We start from the raw sequence: 22,624 nt of genomic DNA on the forward strand, positions 1-22,624 counted from the left end.
AATTAAATACTGCGAGTAGAATACATCTTGACCTTTGAAATAATCGAGTATTTTTAAGTCTTTTTATAAGCCCAGAAAAAAATAATGTATAGGCCTATGAAAACTGCTTTAAAGTTCAAAATCTCCTACTTACGAACCCATTTTCGGTTATGATTTTATTGTATAGTGTGGCAAATTAAGTTATTTATAAAATGATCGAAAAAAAATTAAATATTTATGCCTGAACATCCACAAAATAAAATAAAAGGCACTTTTTGGCCATGTTCTTTTCTTGCATAAATCAAAACAGGCGGATGGTGTTAAGCGGGAATTTAAACCTTATCGCCATCTACGTAAGGGTTGTTATTGATAGCGGCTCAATTTAAAATATTATACGACGTAGTGCATCGCCTTAAGTGTTCAAATTGCAACTTTCACAATATTGAGATTGCAGCTTTTACAGTATTTAAAATGCAGGTTTTACAATGTTCGAATTGCAGCATCAACAATATTCAGATTGCAGCTTTTACAGTATTTAAATTGCAGCTTTTACAATGTTCAAATTGCAGAATCAACAATATTCAGATTGCCACTTTTACGATGTTCAAATTGCAGCTTTTACCTTCACTAATGAATTTTTTAATGTTCATATTGCTGTTTTTACAATACCAGTACAAATATTAAGTAATGAATATTTTCACAGATCTAATATCCATTTACACAATACAGCTTTGTGTACTAATTGCAGCTTTTGCAATGACGAAATTGTAGAAATTGAGATTTATCAATTTTTACAATATTCACATTATGATTTGAATAATGTATATTTCGTAGTATTGCCAACAATAGAGTTATTATAATTTATCACGGGCCTCGTGGGCAAACGCTTGTATCAAGTTAGGGATGTTTTCGTCCAAGCCGAAGATGTCCAGAATCCTCTTCTGATTGTAATCTTGCCTCACGTTGGAGCGGCGACCCAGCGATATGTTTACCATACTAAAAATAAATTAAACATTTACAATAAAAGAAATAAAAAAACTCACAACTTATATGTGTGAGAGTCGCGTTTGAGGCATACCATCCAAATGGGTGGTGCGGGAGTGTTGTGCTTATCTACTGTGAAAGTAATTATCAGAAGACATATATAGGATTATATGCACTATCGAAATGCCGAAACATGCACTATCATTGCCAAAATATGCACTAACAGTGCCAAAACAAATGTTTAAAGGTTCATTTGAGTAATTTATGGTTTTGACTGTACATAGGTTTTTTGGGAGGACAAGGCTCAAATATGCACTAACAACCAAAAAGGCCCAAACATGTAAAAGCATATATTATAATTCAATGACTAGTATCATACTACTTATATGTATCATTGTAAATGGCACTTGTGCTGTTAATTCTATCTTTTTGGGGCATAATACCCCAAAAATAAATCACGATAGATAAAACAACATCAGGCCTATGTTCAACATGTTCAAAGAGACTTGGGTCAGAAAGTGAACCATTATGGGGCAAACAGAGCATCTTACCCAGCGTGCGGCACGTCCATCTCGCGCTGATACTGGCACAGCATGTGCGACGGGTTGCAAGCAGCCGCGCGCCTTTCCTTAGGCACGCGCGTTGTGACGGAGCACGTTCGCAGCACATTGACAAAAAGGTCAAACTTTCGGTTCTGCGCCTGAGCCCACTCCACCGGGCTGGACAGAGATACGATGCCGGATGGATGCGACTGTTATAATAAAAATATTATAGTTCAATGTCAAAGAGGCTTGTATCTTATCAAATAATACTAGGTAAAATATAATTTACCTTGAATTTGTCAAGAGCTTCTTGTAAAGTGAGCAGGGACTTGTCTTCCTTCTCGAGGGAGACACATTCAATTCCCTGGTCGGTGAACACTGCTACAGTCACCTCAGCCACTTGTCGGCTCAAGTAGAGGGCCAGAAAGACAGCTGGAAAAGCACACATTGTACATCAATATGAGAGGCCGGTATTGGTACCGCTGCTGCGAGAACCAACGCCTCTTCCACAGGTCACACCCCAAGTTGTTCGCTACCTTTGGTGACAGCAGGGGAGACCGAGTTTACGTGGTTAAGTTGAGGCAATGGGATACCTAGATTACTACATACTCACCCCCCAGAACTTTCTCTCCTTCCTTTTAAGAAAAAACCTTCCACACAGCATCTTTGTGTGGAGTTATGTAAGAAAAAAAACGACAAACAAGCTCATCTGTATTATAAATACTTTATTAAAATAACTACTCACCCTGCCTACATACAAGGATCAGTCCGGAAAATATTACATGCGTAAACAGAAACAATCATTAAACCTTAACAACTCTGGAGGCCGATTCACGTTCTTTTGGACTTTGCCTATGGCTAGCGTTCGCTAACGATAGCCGTCGGCTGTAAGGAAAGGATTTTTTTAGCCTGTAAGGTCAACCATAAACACATGTGCGACCGTTAAGCGATTCACGATCCTTACAGGCTTGGTTTCGGAGAGACCTAGTAAAAAAATCCTGAGCAAGAGTGGTTAAGAGATGTTAAGAGATTGCTTGAAAACAAAGATATATCGAATATAATCTATTGACGCAAGGTTTATAAACAAAACTTCTTAAAACATTCACTTTATATTATAATGCATTTTAACCACATCTTATTTTATTTTTAAACATCATAATAAAGCCGTTTATCTAAGATTTACGTTTTGTATATAGGTACCCTACCTAGCTATATAGTTAGAACTTTGTTATCAATTCACTCCGCGCCAGATTACCGCCATCTTAGCCGCCATTGCATATTTACGTCAAGTCTCAAATCTGAAACATTAATTTTTTATTATAATATCATATAGGACTTTCTTGTGCATATTAAATTACACAAAGAATGATCCAAATCACCATTTGCACATTTAAGGAGTGATATCCATGATGGTTAAAATAGACGTATATCGCACATAAAAAGTGAAGTTAAAGTGAAGTTTATTGTATTTATCATATTTCTGACATATCGGTATTTTGGCAGGTTGCATACCTACTTTGAAACATCACAATTACGTTAATTCGAATCATTTAATAGCGTTTATAAGCGACAATTAACTCAAAAATCATGTTTACAGTCAATACTTACGATAATATTAAGTTTTCTCGTGTTAAAACCACTTAAATATGGAAAACTAAATAAAAAAACGTATCACAGTAAAACAAATCCTTTGTCAAATGACAGCCGCGGTCAGCCATTGACATCTCAAAGACAGGTCCCGAGCTCTCCTTACGGTGCGTTGGCCAACGCTAGCGTTATGTTTCAAAATGTAAGGAATATGCCGGTTATCGACTGTCACTGGGAGAACGAGAATCGCATTTCACGAAATATTCGAAGGTAAGGATAAATTTGAAGGCGAGGTTACTTTTGGTGTCCTTAAAAAGAACGTGAATCGCCCTCCTGGCCTTTTCAATGCAATTTATCTCATCAGGTGGCACCTTTCCACACAATGTATGTTTTAGTAAAACTTCATGAATCACAAACAAATGCGACAGATGCGTAGATGAAATTAACCATAGAAATCGTTGTCTTGTCCTAGAATGGTTTTAGACGGGATTAAGCGATAATTAACTTAACATGTGTTATGAATATTAGTTTGTTTATTTACCAGCATTTCCAGGAGAAATATGATTGTTCCAGAAACAGACATTCCTATTGATGGGGGTGACCTTTAATTCTTTCAGCAAATCATCAGCCAGAATGGTTTTTCCATTTGGGTTACAGCTCTGGAAACCTGAAACACATAAGTGTGAAATTCAATATCATCATTGACTGGTTAGTGGCGGAGTGGACAAATGGGATCCTACCCAGGAGTAGTGAGTTCAATCCTAAACTCTACGTAGCTAAGTCCCACATCATTGCAGAAGAATCTTATTCCGTTTATAAACATGGTAGTACGTTTTTCAAATATTGTCAAGTTATTCGAAACCAAGGAAAGTTTGACTTTCTTTGAAAAAAAACTATTTTTGGCATATCACGACAAGTTTGCAAAAACGTATTTCGCTATGCCAAATTTATAGAACCAAAACAGAAAAAGACATTGCAAATAATTCAAAATAGAGGTATGCGAGCAGTATTGAACTGTAGGAATGTTAAGTGTGAAACAGCAAATAATTTCCAATACCCTAATATTTATTTAAAAAAATAACATGCTCCCGAAATACATGTTTAAGAATGTAGATTTTAATTTCGCAATACATGGCTACCCCACGAGAAACTGTGGAGATTTTAGTTTTCCAAAAACAAATTTGTCGGGAACCCAAAATAATCTCTATTATTACTGACAGATACCTTTCCTTATCTGTATTTATAACTCTATAAATATAATAAATTTTGGGTTCAGATTTTAGGTATTCCTCCGTTATACATTTACGTACTGAATTAAAAAATTATATTTTACATAGTTTTCAAATTCAATTAAAAATGAGAGATTTTTGTCAAAAATCGGGAACAAATACACCAATACAATCAACCGTGTGATAGTAATACGCGAAGAGTGTGCGAGGAAATGACACGCTATTGATATCCCGCTTTAATTCGCTATGCGGAAACATGAGACATCCACACGTCTGCAGTTGTATTTTGATTTAGACCATCGATACCTACGACCGCACAGCTGTGTTTGTGCCAGCCGCCAGCCGCGCCGCTAGCCAGTTGGCCGCGAACCATCGTTAGATGTGGTCCCCTCGCACGTTTCTTTAGCAATAATAAACATAATCTATTAACTAAGAATATTCATACTTTTCCCATATTAAATGGCTTATTTTGAGATGTGTATTGACTTCACAGCACCGGAATGCGTGGATTGTTTTAGCACAGTAAGGGAAAGGTTAAGGAAGCTAAGAGCCTTGCTGCTTTTCGTGGGTTATGCCTAAATACTATAAAGGATAAGTTTTAGACGTATTGTAAAGTGTCCAATGTCATGGAAAAAGGTTGTTTTAAGGTTTATACTACAGATAAAAATGTAATTTTTTTATAATTACTTAACCCTAGATAACTAATCTCTCGTTGAGGCGACGATGCGCTACTCGGCGAAATTCGAAATCACCTACTTCCCCCCGCTCCCCGACCTTGACTCATTCATTACCTTCCTAATTTGAGTAAACAGTGCAGCATGTGATGCGATTGCGGCCACACGCATTTTAGGACATGCCCTATGACCATCTCCTCGTCTGCTGGACGAAAGTTTAGTTCATATATTTATTGTTAATGTTGGCGAATCTTCTACAATAGAAGCTCCGGTTCCATCTACGTCAAACATGCGTAAAATTAGCTACCTGTGTCCATCCAAGGATGACCAAACACCGTTGCACCAGATGTAGAAAGGCTATTTGTGGTCCACATAATGTTGACATGTGTAGTCACTGTGTAGACTGATATTTTGATATTAATTTGTTCATTATAAACATTAATTTTGTGGCATGTAACAAGTTCCTATCTTAATTAAATATTTTTGATTTATTTCTAGTGTTTTATTGCGTAGTCCACTCAACGAAAGTGTAGTTATAATGAAACAATGAAAACAGTTTAGTTATGTAGGGTTAAAATAATTTAAAAAATAGGGTAAAAAGGTGAAATCTAGGTGGATTTATTGGCTTTAAACCCCAGTAAGCAGTGTTCATCTTTCCATATTAATGATATCAATTAAATCGAATGGCCAGATCGAAAACTGAACACCCATCGAAGGTTATATAAAGAAGAGTATCAGCGTAGCTTTGATTTTTATACAAATCTACAGTTTTATTCTAAGATTCATGACATTTTGCACACTTGACCTTCAAAACAAAAAGGAAGGTTTCAAAAAATAATCCCCAAAAATAAAATTAAAAAAAATCCAAACGCTCAAAGCAGATATTTCTTGAAAATAATTTGTTCATTAATCTATATTAGACTAGTGTTTAGAAAAGTGATCTTTGCCATCGTGAAATTTGCACACCATTTTATGTCAAGTATTTCTACGTCAACTCAACTACTTTCAGCTCGCAATGTCATCTTCATCATGAGCCCATAAAGCATTGAACTTGCAAAATGCACGAGCCACCATTTTTTTCGTCAATATGATTTAATATTGTCTCAATTAAATATTACAATTTGAGGTTGTACTCATTAAGTTATTCCAAAAAAAAAAATATTCATCCTAACTTGCAGAAAAGTCAATAGATGTCGCACATTAAAATAAAAATAAGATAGGTTTATCTAAATACACTGTCTAGATTGCATTTGGTTCGGGTTGAATCTTGCGATCATACATAAAGATAGTTGCCAATGAAGACAATGTTTGTAGTTCTTATTCGAAGTATGATACAGTTAAATATGACTGAAAGAGATAGGGTCCCATTAGCTCAGTTGGTAGAGCGGTGCCCCGGCAAGACAAGGGTCCTGGGTTCGAGTCCTAGATGTGACTGCATCCTTTTCAAAATTTTCTGTTTCAGATTTTCGTTTAGGAATCGCTAATATTGTCTTCAATAATTTGAAATTTTAAATTGGGTCACAAGCCACAGTCCGCGAACCGCAGCAAGAAGCGGGGCATCACTGGTGCATGAAGCACTGATTGGGCTGGTACCATAATCCCTGACTAATTACTCACAGGCATATATGGATAGGCAGAGGATAAACCATCACATAACTGTGTCTTGGCACACACTCCCTGCTTCATTCACATTCATACATGGTCTCACACGTACTCTTCTGTTATTCCCACTCTTGACATGACCCGACTCATGGATGCTGTGTGGAGGGAGAGGAAGATCTGGGAAGGAAAGAGGAATGAGGGATGGGTAGGAATCTAGGTTTCAGTGTGTCCAGGAGTGACGGATGTATGATCTATCCCTCGTGCTGCGGTGCAAGGCGATTGGTCAGTAGAGACCAGTTGGAGAGGTCAAAGGGTCTCCCCAAACCAGCCTCTCCCGATTCGTCACCCCACTTAGCTAAGGGCAGGGGCATCGTTAACACACGTCACCCGATGAACCTGGGCACCCCTGCTAAATTATCAAATCTATGGCAGCAGTGTTGGTTATCCAACTCTCAAATTGTGCCATGTCTTCTTCCCCACGTCCCTGGCTTCGTCTACCTTTAGCTTCCGCTTCATATATTCTCTTTCTTCGTTCATCAGTTCTACATGCCCAAACAACCTGAGCATCCTTTTCCTAACCCCTAGCAGCTGGACCCCTGCAATAGTAAGCACTGCAATTGATATATTAACTCTTTGCACGCGGCCGTATCAACTGTTGTTACGGCAAAAAGTCCATACTCACACGCGGCTGTATCAACAGTTGATACGGAAACTTTGAATGCCGATATTCCAGGGGTCTTTAGACATAAATTTATTTCCCCCTCGCTTGAACATTCGTAGAACTATCACGATGCTGACATCTACAAAAATTTCTCGAAAATAAAATTGTATTTCATTAAAAAACATCGATAATCAAGTGAACCTCTGCTATAATTGTGCTATAGTTTACAATTTTGTCAACGGATGGCGTTAGTCCAATTTTATTATTATATTAAGTGACATAAAATGTGTTCAGTTTTGGAAAAAGTTTTCATAACTAAAAATGATAAGTGCTCATGGTGTCCCACTTGTGTCTATCACCTAAGTACAAAAAGATACGGTACGTCTTTGTATGATATTTTATGTATTTGTTTTTTTTTAACATCTAAGAGTGTTGACACATGAGGATTTGTTATCATATTGAGGAGAATAATCTGTTCTGTCTATATAGTCCAATAAATCATGCCAGAATGCTATAATTTGACATTTAATTGCGTGTATAGGTATTTGAAAATATGTACCGCGTACGAGTATAGATAAAACGGAGCAAATTAACGCGTTCAAAAGGTTAAAGAAGAGATTTAGGGGGTATTTCACTATCTCTGATTATGTTCTGACTAAGCACTAATCTGCGGATTAGTCATTTTTTCGTTTTCACTATATCTGAATAACGCTAACGCTCGGGTTAAAGTTCGATTTGACTAATCAGTGCTCGAACCTCACGTTAGGCGCTATTCCCCGAATCAAAGATGGCGTCAAAACATTCCGAGTTTGACAGCGGAGAAGTGAGTCGAATTTTGTTGCGAATTATTATGCATACCGAGGTTTTTGATTTACAGAAGCAGGTGAAGGGCGGCGATGCGAAGGCCGCGAGTTTTAAGAGCTCGAATGAATTTGAATGCTTGTATGATCAATCCTGAATTATTTGATTGTGTTCAAAATAAGAAACAATGTATCAATTCGACACGAATCTATCTAAAATGACCTGATAATCAACATAACATAACCAAAAAAATGCACACTTTGCGGTGTGCGGACTGTAGCAGGAAACTTGTCAATTGGCGTTGACGTTAGCATTCCATAGACATTGCGGCAAAACATGACAGCTGTTGTAGTAGATTGGGTAACTGCAAACATTTTGCGATGTTGCCAGACTATTTTGAGTGTTATCTATCCGGAAGCTCGGCAACAATGGTGAAACGGTCGTCGTTGAGTAACGAAGTTATTCTGATCTTTAAAGCCAGCCAACGGCTAGCTAGTCAGATATTTAGCCCGACATAGTGAAATACCCCCATAATCTCTTATACGTTAGATAAATACAAAAATAAGAATTTCACTATATGATATTGTCTATGTCTTATTGAAGTTTCTTGTCAGCCCCTATCAGGTTAATCTAAACAATTGTACTTACATCAGTCTTGCATTCTTTCTGGATCTCCACCTTTTTAACACAATCCTACAAAGTTTTACCACACTCGGATATCTTATTTCTACAGCATTCATCCTTCCTCTGCCAGTTCCAATTAAATTGCCACACCAATTGAATTTGACCGCCATATCCGCGTGGAAAAGTAATAAGTAGTGGGGTTGTACTGATAGCAATGCGTACTTTTGAACATGTGGTCCCGCAGGTCCATGGTGACGAGGTATTTGCCCTGGACCCTCTCCGCTTCTGTCTTGTGGGTCAGGCTCCGATCCAGCAGAGACTTGAGGGCCGTGATCACTTCTGGGTTCGGGGGTAAAATTTCACCTGAAAAGATAATACATAATAATAATTGGATAATTTATACAAATTATTATAAGCAATTCACCTGAAAAAAATAAATAAATGCCGCTGACGGGAATTGAACTCGCAGCCTTCTGATTGCCAGCTGCTCTAACCAATAAGCTGCGCCGGCTTATTCCAAACCTATTCACCTGAGAACAACCGAATTTATTTTCGTCGTGCTTTGTTAGTGCTGAATTTCCCACTAGGTGGCGTCAAGACATATTATATCTACATTTATTGATGAAATATTTTGCGTGTCAAATTTTATTATTTTTAAATAAAAAACTAATGTTTGTAGGAAAAGGTTTTTACGCATAGCACAATCAATGATTGCTTATCTTTTATGTCTTAAAAACATCAGTTTATCATTTTAAAATAATGGATAATTTATACAGTATTAAAATCATTTCATGTATTCTTTTTCATAAGCTTTCTGGTGTGCAGCTGTGGTAACAGGCTCAATTGCCTTCAGTTTGCTATTTCTTGGTGACTCTCAGGCATCCAAAGCCGACAGCTGGAGCTGGAGCGACCATCTGGAGCCAGTGAGACTATGGCATCCGCAATCGGGTATGGTAGTGAGGACAGGAAGGAGATGGGGTAGAGGATGGTGGGAAGTACCTGGCTATTCAGATCTGGTGTTCTGAATGGTGGTCGTACACCAGGGCGATACTGGTAGTATCTTCCACTCTGGAAAGTGCCGCAAATATACCTTTTATTATTTAAATGAATAAATTGTGAAATAACACAAATTTTATTCTGAATGCCGGGATTCGAACCAGCGACCTTATAAGATTTGTAACAAGGTGTGTGTGCATCACTTTACTTACATAGCATCTATGGTCTTGATGTGTGGGACCTTTAAGTACCTACACATTGACATTTTTATTTATTCATTTTCGGAAAATCGACAGTTTACATTTAATCAGTTTGTACATAAGTATTATACACGGTGTCCGGAAACTCGTAGTACAAACGGGAAACTGGAGAATCTACACCACATGGGGAACCCAAATAAACATAAAGTTTTTTGATTTGAGCATTTTCACAAAAAAAAAACCAAAAAAATATTTTTTTCGGCTATTTTAGGGTTAAAGTTTTTTCTGGTGTTTAGGGTTGAACAACAGATGTTTTAACCCTGCAGAGCAGAAATATTTTATGATTACACCGGATTAAATGAAGGGTGATTTCAAAATAATGCTTCAAATCCGAGTTTCTTCATTTGTTTTACTTTCAAATAGTTTTAATTAGTTGGGTACTTTGATCTTCAGTAATAATTTATAAGAATTTGATTAAAAAAAAAAAAAAAAAAAAAATCAACTTCTAACTCGATTTACTCGATAACGAAAGCTCAAATCAAAAAAAAATATACTACAAAATCGACTCCAAATGTGATGTAGATTCACCAGTTTCCCGCTTGTACTACGAGTTTCCGGACACCCTGTATAGTAAAATTAAACCAATTATGGATCCTTGTGACTTTAACTGAGACAGCATAATATGGAATAAGTTATTTAAATAAATTATAGAAAACAAAGATTATATAAAACGAAAAATTTCCAAAACAATACATTTATAGCCATTAAGAGAAGTTGTAGGTATAAATCAAATCATAATAGAGATATAAACAATAGAGACATAAACATTATTCACAAATCATCAGAGAAATATTCTTTTATGGACCTCTTGTATTTGGTAAGTTCGGAACTGAAAATATCAACCTTGGATAATACGCTATTGTAATTATTGCAGTCTGTTCAGGCAAGAATTCTGCTTAGAGTTTGTTTTGCTTTGATCAACCCTGAACAGGACACAAGAGCGTGTTGAACGCGCAGGTACATTGAATGGAATCTTGTTTAGCAACTCTGGGCATTGAATATTATTGTTAACTACTTTATACTGGAATAGTGCATCCTTATGATGCCTCCGTACAATCAGTGAATCAATTTTAAAGTATGAAGCTGCCACTGCATAATTATTAAATCTTATAAATGACTTGTAACAGGGATATTTTAGTAATTTGTTTTGAATTGCTTCGATTTTGTTTATGCGGATTTTGTAAAATGGAGACCAAACAACTGATGCGAACTCCAAATGACTTCGTACATAGGCAAAGTAGAGTTGCTTAATGATATCGATGCTATTAAAATTATTAATATTTTTGTGTTTCTTATGATGAAGCCTAACATTTTAGCAGCTTTATTTGTGATTTGATGTATATGAAGGTTATATTGTAGTTTACTATCAAGATCGATATATTAGGGGTTATTTTGAGGAGTTTACTATTCCAACATTTAAGAGGTTGAACTTAACAATTAATATTATTAAGCAGATAAGAAGCACACATTTTAAAGACTGAATCTGTTGGGGAAAAGTACAGCCATAATTCCACTGGCTGTGCTGGGTGCTGGCGGGGAGCAGTTGGAACTCCGGTGTGGTATTCACATAATAATAATGATTTGCATACCCTTCTTCTTAACCTGGTCCCACTCCTTCTGGTCCCCCGTGGTGAAGTTGGTGGAAGCGCAGATGTTGATTTTGGCCTTCTTGGCCGTGCTGTGGTGCGGCACCTTCACCGCATTCATACGTCTACAACAAACAAACATTTAATCATAAGAGGAGAGACGAGGCCCTCTTCCCTCGTGGGGCCCTCAGGGAACCAAGGGGGAGTGGACTCTTTCGTCGTGAGGCCTTCAGGGAACCAACGGGGAGTACACCCTTCCCCCATGGGGCCTTCTGGGAACCAACGAGAAGGGGAGAGGAGAGCTAGATTAAGACAGTGTTATTGTATGTAGATTATTATATCTTCCTGTCTGTACGACTAACCAGCATCTCCCCTCTTGACCACAATCAAAATAATATCAATCTCAATCTACTAAAATCCCCGAAACTTTCCTAAGCACCAATTAAACCAGAAGGTACCCGACCTCTTCTGCGAATGTATATTATGTAACTGTAGTAGTAAGATTCCAGACATGTTTAGTGATAGCCCTCAAAACTTTAATGAATATATTAAATCTCTTTTTATAATGTGGTGTTTGTGTTAAGGTGTATAAGTGCAAGCGAGATAGTATGCTTGCGAGATTCTATAAAAGGCGATACATGCAAGTAGAGTGGCCCTTTTTGCTACAAGCAGCTCCCTAATAAATACCAGTACTTGATTAGGTATATACTTTACTGGGTAGTACCCGACATCATGTACATTACATGGACAAGTTTATACACCACACACGGGAGTCATGTACATTACATGGACAAGTTTATACACCACACACGGGAGTCATGTACATTACATGGACAAGTTTATACACCACACACGGGAGTCATGTACATTACATGGACAAGTTTATACACCACACACGGGAGTCATGTACATTACATGGACAAGTTTATACACCACACACGGGAGTCATGTACATTACATGGACAAGTTTATACACCACACACGGGAGTCATGTACATTACATGGACAAGTTTATACACCACACACGGGAGTCATGTACATTACATGGACAAGTTTATACACCACACACGGGAGTCATGTACATTACATGGACAAGTTTATACACCACACACGGGAGTCATGTACATTACATGGACAAGTTTATACACCACACACGGGAGTCATGTACATTACATGGACAAGTCTATACACCACACACGGGAGTCATGTACATTACATGGACAAGTTTATACACCACACATGATCACTCTTCACCTGACTTCATTGTCTGTTGTTTTTTTGTATATTTATTTTTTGAATACTAGATTTAGAGGGTACATATGGTTTTAGTGATATTTCACCCTCCAAGCTAGGGATGACCCTGTGTTATGGCGGGTGAATTTTACAGTTTGTACAGAATCTATACATTACTATAATATGAAAAAGAAAAATGACGTAAAGCTAGTTTAGGTTGCAAGAAGAGAATGGAGAAGTTAGAGAATTAATAAGATGAAAAATTTGAGAAATTATTAGTAAATAGATCACACTAATTAATTATGTACATACTATACCGCTAAGTTAGGGAATAAGGATATATTATGTTTTGTCTGAAAGGTGATTAAATTGATAGAGTGTAGAATGAATGGGTATTGTAGTTGTAATGTATTCCGTGTGTAAGGATCCATTTATATTGTTGCACATGTATTGGACGGTTGGTATTTATTCTTTGTGATTTGTTTTTATTTTTACGTTAACGATCTGTCTGTTGTGTACATTAATAAAATAAATTATAGAACCACTTTATCATTTTTATAGTTTTTACTGAATGTATTTCATGTTGTGTGAATAGTTTTGTTCATCTCTATTCAAGATAAATAAAAACCTCACAGGAACAACACTCGATCATTAAGTGAGGATTACCTGTATTATTATGATACATAAAAGTTTCTCCAATCTATCAACTTTCTTGCCTCTCTTGCACTCATGCAAAGTAGGAATGTAGAGAACGCTTCACGCTTTAAATCTCACCTATTCCCAGCCTCGTAATCAGTTAGGACGATGTAAGTCAGCAGAGGTGGTGCCTCTTTGGCCGCCCCCAGCACCGCCACTAGCTGCCCCTCCACCGAGTCCTCGCGAAAGTGCTTCAACGACGAAGAAACTGGGTTGTTCTGCAGCGCCGCGTGGCTGAACAGCAGCATGGACGTGTGCAGCTTATGGATGTTCAGGAGCACTTCCTCGATGGGCAGGCGCTCCAACATGATACTCCAAACCTGGAATTGTTAAATGTTAAGAATATGTGATGCCAGCACCTCCAGTCTTCAATAGTGTTTTAGTATAAGCACGGCAGTCTCCTGGCCAACAAGGATTACATATACTGAAAGTCCCTATAAGAACTAGCACTGACAAAATCTTCAACAATCTTAACATCATTCTTAAATATAAAAAAGAATAAATAAAAATAAATAAAATCATGTTAATTAAACAACTCTATTCTAAAACAATACTCTTTTACAGTCATACATACAAAACATAACAAGTATATTAGAAACACTAGATTTGTGGGTCAAAAACATATCCAACAAGCGACTACAATAACTTTTACCCGAATCAAAAATCCCATTAAATATCAATATCAAATATCAAACCATTGTAACGGCCATCTGAATTTTGTGTGATTAAATACATATCAGCCATAAAATAACAAAAGTGAATTTAAGCTATTAAATGTAAGAATAAGGAGGATGATAATCTTAAATAAAAGATTCACATTAAGAAATATAATTTATTGTGAAACAATATAGCATGAGACTCAAATGATTAATTACAATATAAATAATCTTAGGGTGCGACTAACCTCGAAGAAGCGTTAGGTCGGTATTATTTTACGTAAAAATAATTAACATGGTGGTTGATGATAAGTTATACTAAATTGTAGGTAGTAAAATAATGAATTATAATTATAAAAATCATTATGATTAATAATAAGGGCGCCAGTTCCATATATAAATAATAGAACGAAATTTAAAAATTATAGTAAACCAATGTTGAAAATAGAAAGAGAAACTAAAGATTGAATAATGAAATGCATAATGATAAAACTAAAAACCTCCCGATTCCAATGATAACGACGGAAGAACAAAAATCTCTCGCGAATCAACACGAACTCGTGAAGCTTCATTTATTTATTTATTGACGCCCTATTGGGCTTTTAAGTACATAAAAATTACAAATTTCATTTTAACAACAGTATAAAACAAACAATAGAAAATCGAAATAAAATATAATGATTTCTCATACATTATTTACATTTAAAAAGTGGTGGACTAATTTGGCTTTAAATCTATTGAAGTTTAAATGAAATATGTCAGCGACATCACTTAGTTCATTGCCCAACCTATGTATTCTTTCTAACACAGAATTCGTAGCCAAGTTATTGTTGTAGAATAAAATATTCCGTCTAGTATATTTTGGAGGTATATGTAAAGATAGCAAGTTTATAGTGTCAGGGCAGTCTAACCTTGAATGAACAATTTTATATAATAAAAGGAGATCAAATATTTTTCGCCTTTCAGATAATTTCGATAAGTTAAGTTTACTGCGTAAATTGACATAATTGATTTCAATAATAGGAATACCAATTTTGAAATTGATAAAACGTAAAAATTTATTTTGAATTTTTTCAATTTGTAAACAATGAGAGTTGAAATGAGGACACCAAATGGTTGCATTGTATTCAACCTGACTTCTAACCAGAGACGTGTATAGTAATTTTATAGTTTTTATGTTATTAAAGTCTTTAGCATGCATCTTATGCATTCCATTACTCAAAAATTTTAAAAAAATTACATCAAATTAACATGAAACTATTCAAACTACCCACAACTGCACATCAAATTAACATGAAACTATTCAAACTACCCACAACTGCACATCAAATCACCATGAAACTATTCAAACTACCCACAACTGCACATCAAATCACCATGAAACTATTCAAACTACCCACAACTGCACATCAAATTAACATGAAACTATTCAAACTACCCACAACTGCACATCAAATCACCATGAAACAAAAAAAAAAACCGGTTTAACCACGTTGGGCGGCCATTAGCATCAACAACAATTTCCTAAAAAGAGTCGAACAAATTAAGGACCTTGGTATATTATTTGACAGTAAATTAACTTTTGTTCCTCATATAAATGATATAACCAACAAGGCCATGAAATGCCTGGGGTTCATTCTGAGGACGATAAAAGAATTGAAAACAATTAATTCCTTCAAATCGCTTTATACTGGGTTGGTAAGAAGTAATTTGGAGTACAACTCAACAATCTGGGCTCCATTTTATAAGACTCATCAGCAAAAAATCGAAAGAGTACAACATAAGTTTCTAAGGTTTATTAATTACAAACTTGGAATACCAAATGAAGAACTTAATTATACATGTCTAATGGAATTACTAAACCTAAGCGATTTAACTACAAGACGCACAGTGAGTGACTTAGTTTGCCTTTTCAATATATCAAATGGCAACCTGGACGCCCTCGATTTAACGAGCTTAATTAATTTGCGTATACCTACCCGCGATACCCGTTTAAATGCTGTATATTTTGTTACCAAATCTTCCAATAATTACTTTGTAAACTCTCCAATTCAAAGGCTTCATACACTTGGAAACAAATATAGTTCAATCGATGTCTACCATTGCCAATCGGTTTCCAAATTTAAAACCAAAATATTAGAACTTTTAAAATAAAACAATAAACATCTAGCTATTGCACCTCTTATTGAATTATTTCCTCGAGATTGACAAAACAGGCTTATACCTTGTTATGATAATATATTTACCACAATGTTATGATACTTACTTAGCCCAATGTTGTGTGAATAGGCTGGGTTAAGATAGGTTTTTAAGTACATTATTGACTGTTATGTTGATTGAAAAGTGGATGGCCAAGTTTGACTTTGTTGGTCTTTGAAAGCCAACGCGCCAGAGTCCCTTCCAGTGGTTGAACTGGAAAAGAACTCGCCAAACCGACCAACCGCCGGTAGAGCATAATTCTCCATTCAGGGCGGGGAAAATATATCCCATCTACATGATGTTTGAAAGGAAGTTGCAAGGTTATAGAATGAAGGTAATCTGGTTAAACTTTGGACTGGCCGTAACAAGTTATATTTTGATAAATTTCACAGAGAAATACAAAAAGGTGAAAACTTACCCCCATCGACCAGAACGTAGAATCTATCTACCCTGTCTAAAATAATATGAACGTATTTAGTTACGAGGAACGAACACTGAGTGCCGCGAATGGCGGAGTAGATGAATCAGCCAAGTAGCTAGAGGACGGCAGCATCAGGATGTGGCTGGCCAACGGCCCAGTGTGGTCCAGCCAAGAGGAGTAGACGGCATCAGGATGTGGCTGGCCAACGGCCCAGTGAGGTCCAGCCAAGAGGAGTAGACGGCATCAGGATGTGGCTGGCCAACGGCCCAGTGAGGTCCAGCCATGTGCCGGTTCCACGGTTGATCCGTAAGTTGCCCTTCCATGAGGCAAGGTGGGACTTAATAATGCTCCGAATCAAAATGCACACGGCGAAAACAGTCTATCGGCAGAAATAACCACCGATCACTTGGATAAACTCTGATTACCTCCATGGCCACACATGGCGAAATACGTTTTCATTATCCACGCCACCCGGGGCGAATTCCACTCGCGGGAAATATTATTAGACTTCTAAACTTGAAGCACAAACTGAACATTTCGGTATTAATCACAAATCCATGAAATATCTTTCGATCAGATTCTCAGAGCCCCAGAAATAATAATTGACCTCCGACCGGACGCCCTCACTCCTCTCTGTCCGGCCGGGAAGTGATGCCATCTTGAATTTTTTGTCACTTCCTGTTAGAGTTCCTTGTTGCCAGAGCATAAACAATAGACAAGATAAATCACAGATTTTACAGGTTCTTACTTAGTGTAATAATCGTATGTTATTTTCATAACAACCTACAAACTATCATGTTTAGATTTGCTTTTTTCTTGGTTTTATATGTCAAATTGTGAATGTTATATTATTGCTTTACTTTTCTATATTTATAATCGTCACAATATTTTTTTATATAAACTATGTAAAATGGCTGACCGATCGCCCTCGATTTAGCAGGCCACGACAACTTGTCAAATGCAGTATATTTGTTAACAATACTGCCAATAATTATTTCGTTAAATTTCTAACTCAAAGGCCTCATACACTATGTGTCGTATTGTATCATATTACTGCTGCCACTACCTAGCATTTACATATAAACATTTCTTATTAACTAATTTAAGTCTGTATAACTTAGGAGTAGGAATATTCTTATTCTTATTTTTGTACAACAGGTTTATACCTACAAATAATTATTGTATGCATTTACTATTTACTTGCTGTTATAACATGTCAAATGGATATGGTTATATGTATTTTTACTATTACTTTTGTGAACTTACAATCTTCAGAATATTATTTTTTTATGAACTATGTATGTAAAAGCCCAATGGGCGTATAAATAAATAAATAAACATTTGGGCAAAAACATATCCAACAAGGGACTACAAATACAACATTTGGGCAAAAAGCTTTCTATACTATGGTACTAAACTCTACAGCAAATTCCACTCTCATTCAAAACTCACAACAATATTGTAACATTTAAAACTCAAATAATAAGCTGGATACAATACATAGGGAGAAACCACTCAAGCGCACTAAAAAAACACTCCAATGTGAAGTTGTGTTTAGTGTACTCACAGCTGATCCAACATCCTTGGACATCAGGCAGTCAGCTATGGCTCGGGGGCCCACGTTCTGGTGCTGCCGCACAAGCCCCAGTAGCTCGGCAGGGTCCTGGCAGCGCTTCACCTGCTCCGACACGCGCAAGGACGCAAGCACATCCGCCGCCATGGCATCCTTGCCAAACTTCTCCTCCACAGCGGCCAGGTCCTTCGTGACGTAGCAGAGGATTGCATTTAACGCTGGAATAACAGATCATGAACTCCAAACACCATTGTAAGGTTCTGTAGGTCCCAAAGACAGAGAAAAGGTGTAAAATTAACATGATGGTAGGAACCCAACAAAGTGAGTGGTGGACAACCTACCGACATAACTCTCAGGCAGCTTGACCCCGTGAGCGAGCTTCAGAACATCCTTGTGAGTCCAGCCCAGAGCCCCCTTGGCCTGCCCCACCATCTCAGCTAGCTTCAGGGGCGGGATGGACTTGTACCAAGATGCAACCAAGCGTTTCCAACCGGCTCCCGTTCCTGCAAATTGGTATATCATGAACGGTCTGACAAACAAATATAGAACGCAGCAATAAATACTTTAAAATACTTAAAAGTATCAAGAAAATAAATTCCTAAAAGATAGGAATAATCTACTTGCGTACTATTTACCTAAGGTTTTTATAATTATATTGACTTTCATGGGATGTTTAAAACAGGAAAAAGTGCAAATAATAATTGCCTGTCTTCAGGGCAGAGAGGTGGTGTATGAACAGGAAGAACTCATCGCAGTCTTCGAGGAGTTTGCAGGCTTCAGAGTAGAGTAGCGCCTTGATGGCAGCCACGTCGGTGCAGCGGATGGCCAGCGCCAGGGCAAACAGACTCGGCTCCACGCGAGGATACGAAGCCTGGAAGTTAACAGTCAACATAAAGTACAACAGTCCTAAAATTCACTACCCGCAAGGGTAACAGTTGACATGAAATACAACAGTCCAAACATTCACTATCCATGAGGGTAACAGTTGACATGAAATACAACAGTCCAAACATTCACTATCCATGAGGGTAATAGTTGACATGAAATACAACAGTCCAAATATTCACTATCCACAAGGGTAATAGTTGACATGAAATACAACAGTCCAAACATTAACTATCCACGAGGGTAACAGATGACATGAAATACAACAGTTTCAAACTTTTACCATCCACCTAATGGCAGTAAATGATTTCACCAGCCAGGAATTTACTGGCCTCCGGTCACAGCAGAGCATTTAAATTAAAAATTATGTATTTAAAATATGTTTTATTAAAAATAGTATAATCTGTCTGCCGTTCTGTTTGAAATTTATGTCAATTATTTAAGTCAATTAACTTTTATCATGATTGATATTTGAGGTATTATGCTGTGTTACGCTTCGACCTTCTTTAGCCGACGTTCCAGACAGCATTACTGCGTCTATTATCATCATTTGGCCGTGAAAGTCTCTTCTTTTTTTTTACATCCACACAGGAGGCCCTAAGGAAAAAAAAAATCCTCAGGGCCTCATCATCTTTGGGGATTCTGTGCAGAGGGTCTTTTTAGGGAAAGGAAGGAGAAAAAGTTCTGGGAAGGAAAAATGTATTAGGGGTGGGTAGGAATCTGGGGGTCCAGGAGTGACAGAAGTATGAATCCATTCCTCCTACTACGGTGCAAGGCAATGGGTCGAGAGAAAGTCCAGCTGGAGAGGCCAAAAGGTCTCCCTCAATCAGTGTCTCCCGCCACACAATAGGTGGGCAAATGCATCCACCGCCAAGACCTAAACAATCCTCACCCCATGAACCTGGGCACCCCTGCTAAGTTACCCAACGTAGTGAACCAATTGTATTAGGGGTGGGTAGGAATCTGGGGGTCTAGGAGTGACAGAAGTATGAATCCATTCCTCCTACTACGGTGCAAGGCAATGGGTCGAGAGAAAGTCCAGCTGGAGAGGCCAAAAGGTCTCCCTCAATCAGTGTCTCCCGCCACACAATAGGTGGGCAAATGCATCCACCGCCAAGACCTAAACAATCCTCACCCCATGAACCTGGGCACCCCTGCTAAGTTACCCAACGTAGTGAACCAATTGGGGTGACTTATGGCAGGCGTGTTGGTTATCCAATAAAAGGTTCCCGGGGCAGCGAAATTTTAAGATGCCAAGAAGTTGACATTATGGTATTATTGATGATTACCTTCACAAATTTAACAGCATCAACCAGCAACTTGACATGTTCAATGTCTGCAACTAATTCCGCTACGCACGTGACGTTTTCTGCCTTGTAGTATTTAGCCTTGCTCCAAACACCGGCCACATACAATCCATCTTCGTTTCCAGTGTATAAAAAGCGATACAGCCGAACAATAGCCGGCATCAGTTCCTTGTGGACGATGCCTTTCGCTGGCCGTTTCTTCCGCGGCTTTTTGGATTTGGCTTCGTCAGCGCCAGTCCCGCCGTTGACGTCCACTTCTATGCCATCTTCGCCGTAATTTTCGTAAATATCGTCCACTTCGGTTTCGTATATGTCTGTTTCATCGTACTCTGCTTCGTCAGTTACCTCCAACACACCGGTTGGCGGCGACATCCTGAAACAAAAACTATTGACTGCTGTAAAAAATTGTTTTAAAATGCACCGAAACTAAAAACTACCCTTGCTGTGCCTTGCAAAATAAATTATATTCGACAATATAATATATACGCAAACCTCTTGAATGAGTCTGATAAAATTAGAAATTATTTAAAAATATATATCAAATGTAAAAATCGTAAAATCAAAGTAATACCAGAATTAACTTTGGTAATTATTTACCTAACCGCTGCACTTTTAGGCACAGATTATTAGATTCTTAGTTTGGGTTAATTAAGTAATTTATGCATATTTAGGTTGAAACGAAACGTTAGTTTTAGTTAGTTAATTTTGAACTTCGATTCAATAAAAATGGAATTTTAATGCATCTTTTACCATCTCTCCCAAAATAAATGGTTGTTTCTTTCAGTAAATAAGTTCAAACGAAGCGTAATTTCCATTATCTGTGCCTATTAAAAGTGCGGCAGTAAATATTTATTTTAAATTTCTAACCACAAAAACGTAGAGGTCGAAATATTCTCTAGAAAAGGCTCTATAAAAAAACAACACTTGATTTCATCTTAATTATTAACAAATAATTATAAGCAATAATTAGTCGTCCGAAATATTAATACAAATTGAAAATATCTTCCGAGTAAAAATAAATGCCGCCAACGGGAATTGAACCCGTGCTTTCTGATGTCTGGTCAGAGTAAAATAAAGTTGGTTGTTTACAGGTGGAAAAAATATAATAAGCAGTAATTGTTGATTGAGGTACTAGTATAAATTGAATCATTTGGCGGGTTGGAAATAAGCCGACATAGCTCAGTGGATACAGAGCACCTGACCGGACATCAAAAGGCAGGGGTTCAATTCCCGTTGGCGGCATTTATTTTTACTCGCGAGATATTTTCAATTTGTATTAATATTTCATATGACTAATTATTGCTTATAATTATTTGTTACCCTTTATCCTATGCATAAAACCTTGTCTTATAAACATTAGTTTATCATTATAAAAAAAATAATCTTAATTATTACCTAACCTTCAAACTAAACTTTGAGAATAAAATGTAACTTTAATGCATCTTTTATCATCTCCCCTGACATAATTAGTTGTTTCTTGTAGTAATTAAGTTCAAACCAAGTGCTATTTATATTTTTTGCGTATTAAACGTGAGGCGGAATTCGAAAAGTTTATCAATTGATTAAAAACAATATGAAAACAAACTTAAGATTTAATTCTGGAATAAACTGCTATTATTAATACTAAAAATGTGTCAATCTCAGTTGGTTTTGTCAGGCTCGATTACAAGTAAATCGATGTGCATCAACGAATTCTAATTCTAAAATATTCAAGAAAATAAGTTATTATCACTGGAATCTGATTAGATCATAGCATTTAATTACAAAATAACATTGAATGCTTACTTTACTGAACAAATAATAATCGTTGCTTTCTTTTAAGCGTGAACTACAGTTATGTTATGTGCCATATTTGGCTGCGGATTTTCTTCTGACAGATTTGGCTACGTGAAATAAAACAAAACCACCACGTTAGAAAAAGAAGAGTTTCTCGCTCACCTGTCAATGAACAAAGTTAAGTCTAACTTTCAGCCTATTTTCTGAACGAACTAACTTTCGCAAGTTTTTACCGTCTCTAAAAGAAAAATAAAATTAAAATTAAATCAACAATCGAAGAGACGAAAGAGTAACATGAGTCATATAGGTACAATATTTTATACACATTCGAGTTGGAGTTTAGGAGTTTGGAG

General features: G+C 37.0%; 1 protein-coding gene across 3 annotated transcripts; it reads right to left on the reverse strand.

The window, feature by feature from the left end:
- Window positions 1-774: 774 nt before the first annotated feature.
- On the reverse strand, window positions 775-22,624 carry LOC149414722 (RNA-binding protein RO60-like). Of its 3 annotated transcripts, XM_089643232.1 has the most exons (13): window positions 22,595-22,624; window positions 22,434-22,509; window positions 20,478-20,880; window positions 19,009-19,174; window positions 18,645-18,806; window positions 18,298-18,521; window positions 13,533-13,774; window positions 11,529-11,650; window positions 8,906-9,046; window positions 3,634-3,759; window positions 1,795-1,937; window positions 1,515-1,714; window positions 775-975 (listed from the first exon to the last, which is right to left on the reverse strand). In XM_089643232.1, the coding sequence occupies exons 3-13, from the start codon at window positions 20,865-20,867 to the stop codon at window positions 834-836; spliced, it is 2,058 nt and encodes a 685-aa protein (XP_089499358.1). In that variant the 5' UTR covers window positions 20,868-20,880; window positions 22,434-22,509; window positions 22,595-22,624; the 3' UTR covers window positions 775-833. The 3 variants fall into 3 exon arrangements, with proteins under 3 accessions (XP_089499358.1, XP_089499357.1, XP_089499359.1); XM_089643231.1 differs by having other exon boundaries at window positions 22,434-22,596; XM_089643233.1 differs by lacking the exon at window positions 22,595-22,624 and having other exon boundaries at window positions 20,478-20,868; window positions 22,505-22,572.

Source organism: Hesperophylax consimilis, chromosome 19 (assembly GCF_061612785.1).
Source record: "Hesperophylax consimilis isolate HC1 chromosome 19, BYU_Hcon_1.0, whole genome shotgun sequence".
Lineage (NCBI taxonomy): Eukaryota > Metazoa > Arthropoda > Insecta > Trichoptera > Limnephilidae > Hesperophylax > Hesperophylax consimilis.

What these genes read in the sequence shown, in the direction of transcription:
- LOC149414722 (XM_089643232.1), bottom strand. Translation starts at nt 20,867, where the DNA reads ATGTCGCCGCCAACCGGTGTGTTGGAGGTAACTGACGAAGCAGAGTAC. An exon ending in CCTCTCTGCCCTGAAGACAG is followed by an intron (nt 18,807 to 19,008) that starts GCAATTATTATT and finishes ACCAATTTGCAG; the next exon opens with GAACGGGAGCCGGTTGGAAA. An exon ending in GGACCAGGTTAAGAAGAAGG is followed by an intron (nt 9,047 to 11,528) that starts GTATGCAAATCA and finishes TTATCTTTTCAG; the next exon opens with GTGAAATTTTACCCCCGAAC.